Source organism: Sminthopsis crassicaudata, chromosome 2, assembly GCF_048593235.1.
Source record: "Sminthopsis crassicaudata isolate SCR6 chromosome 2, ASM4859323v1, whole genome shotgun sequence".
NCBI lineage: Eukaryota > Metazoa > Chordata > Mammalia > Dasyuromorphia > Dasyuridae > Sminthopsis > Sminthopsis crassicaudata.
In genome coordinates this window covers 231,370,440-231,380,093 of record NC_133618.1, presented here as the reverse complement: position 1 = coordinate 231,380,093, position 9,654 = coordinate 231,370,440, and the positions used below count along the sequence as shown (strand labels likewise).

The 9,654-nt window shown below is 42.0% G+C and overlaps 1 protein-coding gene across 1 annotated transcript; it reads left to right on the top strand.

Annotated features, from left to right (window-relative positions):
• Positions 1–1,116: 1,116 nt before the first annotated feature.
• On the top strand, positions 1,117–7,850 carry OCSTAMP (osteoclast stimulatory transmembrane protein). The gene is made up of 3 exons (XM_074285060.1): positions 1,117–1,197; positions 4,403–5,408; positions 6,279–7,850. Exons 1-3 carry the CDS (start codon positions 1,154–1,156, stop codon positions 6,591–6,593), a joined length of 1,365 nt encoding a protein of 454 aa, XP_074141161.1. The 5' UTR covers positions 1,117–1,153; the 3' UTR covers positions 6,594–7,850.
• The last annotated feature ends 1,804 nt before the right edge of the window (positions 7,851–9,654 follow it).

The following is a 9,654-nucleotide window of genomic DNA, read 5'->3' as shown; positions in this document are numbered from 1 at the left end:
TTCTTGAGAGGACTCTTTATCCCAAGAGGAATTTGATTTATTACTTTAAGATGTTCTCAATGTCCACTTGGGCTTAGCCCCATAGCTCCTCCAGCTCAGAGGTCTAGGGAATGGGAAGGGAGGGCAGGGAAGGGGCAGAAAGGGGGCAGGAAGCCTGCAAGAAAGGATATGGATTATGAAAGGGCCAAGCTGTATTCCTCTGACATCATCCTCACACATCAACAACCATAACTTCCCTTCCTAACCAAGATACAGATGAATACTCTAGTCATTTATCAAAACCTTCCTTGGCCCTGCACATTCAACAGTGAGGTTCTGCCTCCTCAAATTTAGTCCTCCTTTGATGATTCAGAAGGTATTGAACAATCTCACTTTATAATGGAAGTAGATGGCTCAAAAGGAGAGGGGCATCCTGGAATTTCTAGCCTCGATACCTTTTTTTGGAGATCTTGAGGAAATATGGACATTTTTATTAAAATCAAGTGTTAAGCCAAGTGATGAACAGGACAGCAGGAATTCATTTGTCCTCTCCAGTTCACCTTCTTTTCCAGTCACATCTCTCTGATGACATTGGAGATTGATTCTTCATCCCTAACACGCTGCACTGAAGGCTAATTATTTCATAGATCAAAAAAACTCAATGAAAAACACTATCCATATTCACACAGAGAACTCATGGACTCTGAGGACAGATTGAAACATATTTCCTTTTTTTCAGTGAGACTAATTACAAAAATACGTTTTGTATGACTTCACATGTATAATTGCTACCACATTGCTTACCTTCTCAATGAAGAGGGAAAGGTATGGAGAGAAGGAGAGAATTTGGAACTCAAATTTTAAAAAATGAATGTGAAGAAATAATTTTTAAAATCCTATTTTCTGACAGAAGCTTTAAAAAGTTTGTAGTTCTTACTCCTCACTATCCTCACTAATTCCATTCCTCCTCCTACCCAATGCCTGATGATGTCAAATGGGCCATTCAGGATACCACAGAGGACGGAACCATTTTTAAAGGTCACTAAAGCAGAAGTGGTTATTTTACCCACATCCCAGCTGATTAGTTCCACTTATATATATATATGCACTTCCTCCTCTGCTAAGGCACCTACCAGTCTCCTAGTGATCTGTGGACAACTATTGTTCTAGGAGCATGAGGGACTCACAGGGGACTGAGGAGCAGCTGGTCACAATGGGGTAGGTTAAAGAGTGGGGAAGGGAGGTTTGGACTATAGGATACTGGCCCAGAAGGTTGCCTTCTGGTCCTAGACAGAGGTGAAATCCATAGGTACCTGGTGGGTGGTGTGTGGGATATGCTGGGCCATAGTTGTCTAAAAGATTATTCCCCTCAGCTGGCCAGAGTATTGCCATTTCCTTCTGGTTGACTAAGAACAACTATCCTCAGAGCCAACCAGAAAGCCTCATATAAAATGAATATAGGTTACCTGGCAGTTGAAGGAGTTCTGGGTGGAGAGTTCTCCTATCTATGACAATATTCACAAGAATTATTATATTGATCTGAAAATAGGCTGTGACCATAAAATGAAATCTTTTTGAAAAAGAAAATGTGTGTCTGTCTGGGTATGTATGTATGTGTGTGAAGAAATTTTAAAATGAGGCCGATAAGAAATCACAGCTCAAGTTTTATTTATTTATTTGTTTATTTATTTTATTTATATTCATATATTTATTTTATATTTTATATTATTTATTTTATTTATATTTATATATTTATTTTATTATATTTATTTATATTATTTATTTTATTATACTTTATTATATTATATATATCATATATATATTATTATATTTGAGCAAAAGTATAGCTGACATTTGTAGCCATCAGATTGGTTCCCTGTTCCCTTGGAAAGCAGAAAGCAGAATTGGGACCCTCAGGGCTTGATGCCTATTTTTTTTTATTTAGAATTTTTTTTTCCACAGTATATATGCATGAGTAATTTTTAAAATAATATTATCCCTTGTATTCATTTTTCCAAATTATCCCCCCTCCCTCCACACCCTCCCCCCAATGACAGGCAATCCCATACATTTTACATGTGTTACAATATAACCTAGATACAATATATGTGTGTAAATACCATTTTCTTGTTACACATTAAGTATTAGATTCCGAAGGTATAAGTAACCTGGGTAGATAGATAGTAGTGTTAATATTTAATATTTACTTCCCAGTGTTCCTTCTCTGGGTGTAGTTGTTTCTGTCCATCATTGATCAGCTGGAAGTGAGTTGGATCTTCTTTATGTTGAAGATATCCACTTCCATCAGAATACATCCTCATACAGTATTGTTGTTGAAGTGCACAGCGATCTTCTGGTTCTGTTCATTTCACTCAGCAACAGTTGATTTAAGTCTCTCCAAGCCTCTCTGTATTCCTCCTGCTGGTCATTTCTTACAGAGCAATAATATTCCATAACATTCATATATCATAATTTACCCAACCATTCTCCAATTGATGGACAACTTGATGCCTGTTTTGCAAATTGGAACACTGAAGCTCAGCCAGTGGAAGAGAGGGTGACTTAGTGTGTAGAATCAGAATCAGAGATTCCCAGGTCCCGGGCTACTCCTAAGAGAATTTCAGCTCCCTTTGAACATGGGCAGAGAGGAGGTCAGTACAAGTGTGAAGAACAGGTGGGTTTTGCTATTGGAACGTATCACCCCTTCCTTGGACCTCAGGCTCCTAGTCCAGAAATTAAGAGCAATAATCTCTGCCCAGATGACTTTCCAAGGCAATTTGTGGAAAGTTTTGAGTGGTATCACAGAACTAGAAGGAACCATGAATCTAAGAGCACAGATTATCAGAGCTGAGAGGAAACGAAGACCTTAGAACACAGGACATCAGAGCTTGGAGGGACTTTAGAGCAGACATGATCAAAAGTGAGAAGACCCCATTAGATCCTAGAAGAGGGTATCAGATATGGGGTTGAGGACACAAATTATTAGAGCTAAGAAAGACTTTAGTCTTGAATATCAGTTCTGGGAAGGATGTTAGACCTTGGGACAAAGATGATCGGTGATGTGAATATATCTTGGAACACAGGATAGTAAAGTTGGGAAAGACATTAGAGATGATCAGAACTGAAAGGTCTTGAACCTTAGAACATACTATCAGAGCTTTTGGAAAAGACCTTAGGACATAGATCAGGGATGATCAAAACAAGGAAAACCCCAGTTTCCCCAGCCTTACAACATAGAATTGGGAGGAGTCTTAAGGCTTCAAATGTAAGTAAAAGCCTTTTATAAACTCCAAAGCATTGTACAAGTGGGCAGCATGACTATGATCATTCCCCATTCATAATAAAACTAGGCCTGTGACTAGTCTACTGCACAGTACCCCACCTCCAACATCGAGCCCTCCTTCTCAGAACTCAGGTCACTTCCACATCTCCTTATATGGTCAAGTGGAGAAATGCCCTTCTACTGGAACTTAGGAGGAGGATCAGAGGTTGGGGACAGCAAGAAACCCAGATTAAGAATCACAGTTTTCCCACCTTGAGTATCACAAAACACTCCTTTGCAGACTCTGAGGAGAGTTGTTATAAGTCAGGCAGAAGGGGACTTCACCAGCTGATATTTCAATCTAATTTTACAGAAAAAGAAATTGGGATTCAGATAAGAGAGATGGCATGCCTAAGGTAACACGATCATTAAATATCCAATTCAGATCTCCTGAGTACTTCACTATGGCCTACCTCATTGAGATCAAAGGTGGAAAGGAGAAAGTTAGGATCTGGAGACTTAGGGAGGGGGAGATTTGCTGGGGGGGGATGCTTTTCCTTCATTCAGTCACTCACTCATCTGTTCATAGATTTGTGCAATAAATATTGAATACCAACTATAGGCAAGATTAGTTAGTTAAGTAATTACTGTGTGCCAGGTACAGTGTTAGGCACTAGGGATACAGAGAAAGGCAGAAGGCAGCTCCTGCCCTTGAGGAACTCACAGTCTGAGGGTGTGAGGGTGGGGGGGAGGAGGACAGAACGGGCAGAAAAGCAGAAGGATGAGGGAGGGGAGAGGAGAGAAGGTACCTGCTCCGGGGACAAGATGAAGGAATACAGAGGCAGTCAATGGGATAAACAAAGATAAGGGAGATCCAGGCCTCATATTGCCAGCCTCCACTCTACTTTGAGGAGATAACGGGCAGCATGATTTATATAAATCAGATATATATAAGCCATATACATCATAGACACAGAATCTCTGGAGAGGGAAAGTACAAGCAGCTAGGTCACAATCTCTCTGGGCCTCAGTTTTTCCCTTTCTAAAAAGATTTATAAAAGTTTAAAGACCCTCTCTAAGATTCCTCTTAACCTTAAACTTCATGATCTTGTGGTGTTTCTCTGAGCTCACAGAGGTTTCCTCCTGGTCTCCTCCATGCAGGAAGTGGCTTTGGCATTCGGGGCTCTTGAAGGTCCAGGAGCTGTTTCTGGCAGCATGGGGGGTCTACTCGAAGTCTGTCCCAGCCAGCTGTGGGCAGTTGCTAATTCAGCTTCTGCTCTGTGCTCTCATCTCCGGGGCTGCCGGTGGACTCACCTACAACTGGTTGGCTACCTCCCTGATGTACTCAGTAAGGACGTCTGCAACGGGAGCCTTGGCTTGTGGCTTCTTGCTGTTCCTGACTCTGGGTCTAGTCCACCCAGCCCGGTGTCTGCTAGCAATTACTGTGCCCACATTAGGCACGAGGCAGGGCCGCCGCCTGCTTCTGTCATGCGGTTTCGCTGAGCTGGCCACTCTAGTGGTACCCAACATTCTGGCCAATGTGGCTGCTACCACCCAGGTGCTGAGGTGTGTAGCCCAGGGCTCTCTGGAGAGCCTGCTCAACTCTACCCATCAGCTAGAGGCAGCCACAGAAGCCCTGGACCAGGCCTCTGGGAGGACAAGGGGCCGGGGACTGACCTTTGAGACCCCTCACAACTGCTCTGCCCTGTATCTCCAGATGCTTGTGGCCACCCAGAGAGTCTACGAGGACGTCTCGGCCCTGGAGGCGCTGGTGCGGGGACTGGCTCTGGGCACCAATCGCGTGCTGGCTGCATTCTTTATTCTCTCCGTCCTATTTGAGTCAATGCGGTATTTAAAGAGTTATCTGACCAATCTGCAATTCGATAACCTGTACTACAGCAAACAGCTGGAGCAGCTGCTCAGAGAGAGCCAGAGCAGTCCCCTGCAAGCCTCTCCTCCGGCTCTGGTCCTCAGAGTGACTGGCCTGAAGCTTTCCCGGGCTGAAAAATTTCACTGTCTCTTTCGCCTGGCATTTCTGGGGATGCCCCTGGGCGCCATGGCAGTGATTGTGGCTGCAGATCATGTGGCCTTTCTTCTGGCAAGCATGGCTGTAGACTGGGCCCAGAAGCTGCCCACACTGCCCATCCATCTGAACATCAAATATGATGTGAGTAGAACAGGAAGGGAGAGGAGGTGGGGAATGGGGGGACAGAGGGTTGGGACACCATTTGGTTCCTAACATAAAGATTTTGGAGGTGATGAAGACCTGACATTTAAGAGATGCCTTCAAGGTCTTCAATCTGCACACAAACTTGCATAGTTTCATAAAATATCAGTGCTAAACAAGGTCTTATAATTTTTTGGAGGCAATTGGAGTTAAGCAGCTTACTCAGATTTGAACTCAGGTCCTTCAGTGCTCTATCCACTAGATGCCCCCTAGACAAGGTCTCACTCACCATACATATACAGAACAGAGAACTGGAACTCTGGGATGGATAGAAAAGCAGAGTATGAATATAAAGGCCATGGGTCATCCTAGAATGGAGGTGACCTTTGAGCTGGGCTGGCAGAATATTAGCTCTTACCATGCTAAACAAGTGGTAAAGATTTGAAATTTAGTCCACCAGCCAAGCAAAGGACCCCAAAGAGGTCCCTTATTATGGAATTGGCTACAGAGCAAGGAATCATGGACATGGCTTTAGTGCTGGAAGATGCTTTAAAATACAAATGTAAGAGCTAGGAGGAACTTTAGAATATAGAATGTCAGAATTGGGGGAATCAGAATACTGAATATTAGCCCAGAATGTCAGAAGTGAGAAGAACCTTAGAACATAGAATATTAGTACTTTATAATATAAAACATGGAATTTTACAGCTTGAAAAATCATAGGAATTCTTTAAACCAATTCCCCCCTTTAAAGAGAAGGAAACTGTGCAAAGTCCCATAGTCAATTAGTGTCTTGGTCTCCTGAGAAATGCCTGAGAGAAACTGCTTCTATATTATACCCTCATCTTTTGGTCCCTCTCCCACTTCCAGGCCAAGTACACAGTCTTTGCCTTCATCTCCTTCATCTTCAATCAACCTTCTGAAGGGAAATCCCTGGACACTTACCAAGGCACATATAAGTGGGAATTCCGCTTCACCTCAGACAGTTGCCAGCTGCACCCTGCACAGCCCCCACAATACACGGCTGCCTTGGCTGCCGGGACCCTCTTCCTCATTGCTTCTGCTACAGTCTTCCTGGAGACCTACGCCCGCAGGCTGGTTCATAAAGTGGCTGCCTCCTTCTTCCAGGCTCAAGAGGAGCAGAGGACCCGATACCTGTTTGCCCGGCTTCACCAAAGTCACTAAAAGAAGCAAGTAGAACCCTTACATGCCTGAGGTTCCTCTTGCTCGTGTTCTTCCGTCCTCAGGTCTGCATTGGGTTTAGGGCTGTTCACATGTGTGTGCAGTTGAGGTCCAGGGATACCTTTGAATGTGCTGTGAGAATCTCAGGGATGCCCTCCTGGGTCATGCTCTCAGATCTTCTGAAGGAAGACAGAGCTCCCTTTTCCAGGATGTCAAATTTCTCCTACGAAGGATTTGAACCTAACTGGAACACCCAAGAACACCCAAGCTGGAAGGCATCTCAGAATGAAAGACAGAACTGGAATGGACTTTATTTTATTATTTTTTTATTATAGCTTTTTATTGACAGTACAAATGCATGGGTAATTTTTCAACATCATCCCTTGCACTGTTCCGACTTTTCCCTTCCCTACCTCCACCTCCCTCCCCTAGATGGCAGGCAGTCTTATACATGTTAAAGTATATCTTAAATATAATATATGTGTACATATTTATACAGTTCTCTTGTTGCACAAGAAAAATCGGATTCAGAAAGGTAAAAGTAAACTGGGAAGAAAAACAAAAATGCAAGTGGTCCACATTCATGGAATGAACTTTAAAACAAACCAATTGATGAACAAGGCTTTAATAAACACCTACTATGTTCTGGGCTTAGTGATAGTCAATAGGGAAAGAAGGACAAAAAATGGAGCAAGCCCTGCTTTCAAGGAAGGTATGTTCTAATCTATGCTCATTTTACAGAAGGTGAAGCTGAGGATCAGAGAAGAAAAGTTCTTAGTTCTAAAATTCTAGTACTGAAAAGTTCTAGAACCTCAAAAGCCATTTGGGTCAACCCTACCATTTTTATAGATAGAAATTAGGTTCCATTGAGATTAATGAATTTGCCCAAAGTCGAACAGAAATCAAATGATGATGGCATGATTTGAAACCAGATCAGTGTTCTGAATCTAGAACCAATACTCTTTCAAACCTCCTTAAGCAGATAGTAGCAGAAATACTAGCGGATCTGGAATTCAAACCTGATCTCTTTGGTTCCAAAACTGGGGATTTTCTCACTCTATCACATTGCTTTCAATTGTCTATTTTACACCCTCCTGGGTCCTCAAAGCTCTCTTTACTTTATATTTTTCTGCTTTGTTGCCTTAACACAGGCAACAAGGGTTACGGCTGGACATTCCTTCCAACATTTCTGGTTTTGACCAGGGCTCTGAGCTTTATTTTGCTCTTTGATCATTTCCTGATGTAACTAATCCTGCTCAGAACAGAGCTGGACATTTATTTGATAAATATTTATTGATAGATTTATCTATTAAAAACTTTTAAAGTAGTTCTGGCTTTCGTTTTCATTAAAACTATATTAAATTTTGTATGAAAGAAATTAATTCTAGCCTCTGCCTCTTGGAGAAAGAGTGAGGAATGTTTAGCCTTGAGAGGAGAAAGGTGGAAGGCATGATGACTGCCTTTCAGTGTCTGTCACAGGGAAGGGGAGTAAATGACTTTTGCTTAGACATAGATCTTAGAGTAATGGGAAAAGCTACAAGGAGACTGATTACAGCACTTTGTAAGGAACAATTCTTAACAAATGTAATTACTGGAAAATGAAATGGTTTATTCTGAAGGCCCAAGAGAACAGAAAAGATGGTGGAAGGAGTTCTGCAATGTAGTAGAATGAGTTCTTGGTTTAACAAAAGATCAGCATTCATATACTGGCTCTGATACTAGCTGTGTGATACTAGATAAGCCAATTAAGGTCCCTGAACTACTCCATTTTCCTCCTACAGAGAAAAGAGGTTAGAGAGAGAAATAGACAGACAGATAGATACAGAGAGACAGAGTCAGAAGGATAGAAAAAGAGGGAGACAGAGAGAAAGAACAGAAATAGAGAGAGACATAGAGGATAGAGAAGGGGAGAGAAAAAGAGAAAGCAAACTAGACTTTTCAAGGAACTTTACATCTGTTCTCTTATTTTATTTTCACAATGACTCTGCAACTTCAATAATATTATTATTCTCATTTTACAGATGTGGAAATTGAAGCTGAGAGAGATTAAGTGATTTGCTCAGGCTAAAGGCAACTCAAAATGCTTCATGAAAAAGGATTTTAAAAAATCAGTATAAGCATTTTATACCTATGAAATTAGCAAACACTACAAATCAGAGCTTGATTTATTGTTTCATTGATCATTTAGATTTAAGAAAGTAATGAAGAAAATGCTAATAATATAGGTTAACTTTTTTCTTTTTTTTTTCCCTTTTAGGTTAAATTTATAAGTAGGTCCTATGTATATGCATCCCTCCCCAAGAGCTGTGTGTTAAACATTTACTGTAATACCCCATGAACAAGGCTCCCACAACTATTAAGTGTCTGAGGCACAATTCAGTTTCAAGTCTTCTTGACTGAGTCTAATACACCATTTCACAACGCAGTGGTTCTGTGGAGTAAATTCTTTATATCACCTCCTTCACAGGGTTGTCATAGATATACTATAAAAATGTGACTTATAATTATCAGGAGATGGTGTAGGGGTTAATTATAGTTCCTTGATCCCAGGGGAAAAGGGGAAGGAGGATGGATTGCAGAGGTGGATTCACCCTTTCAGTGAGTCAGATCCATCAGGACTGACTCAGTCAATGGTAGCAAACCTGACTGCATCTAGGGAAACTCCCTACTTAGGGAAATAAAGATCTGGTCCTAAGATAGGACAGAATGAGCTCTGGCTCTCAGAATAGTCCTGGTCCCTACCCTGCGCCAGGGCTGGATGATGGGGCCCAAAGTAGAGCCTCCACAGCTGTGGATCATAACACTCGGAGTTGCAAAACAGCCTTCACAGATGTTCCTTGTGGATTAGGAATGAAATAAATTGGAGGTAGAGGGAAGAGGAGAGAGGTCTTCTCAGTCTCCTTGTATCACGTCATCCTCTCATATGAGATCCATTCTACAGGTCTGAGTTAGACCTCCAGCAGCCACTGGCAGGTGGCTCCCCTATCCCAACGTGTGTGTATGTGTGTGTGTGTGTGTGTGTGTGTGTGTGTTCAATCACGTTTTTGGGTTGTGTTCGACTCCC

What these genes read in the sequence shown, in the direction of transcription:
- OCSTAMP (XM_074285060.1), top strand. Translation starts at nt 1,154, where the DNA reads ATGAGGGACTCACAGGGGACTGAGGAGCAGCTGGTCACAATGGG. An exon ending in GAGCAGCTGGTCACAATGGG is followed by an intron (nt 1,198 to 4,402) that starts GTAGGTTAAAGA and finishes TCCTCCATGCAG; the next exon opens with GAAGTGGCTTTGGCATTCGG. An exon ending in ATCTGAACATCAAATATGAT is followed by an intron (nt 5,409 to 6,278) that starts GTGAGTAGAACA and finishes TCCCACTTCCAG; the next exon opens with GCCAAGTACACAGTCTTTGC.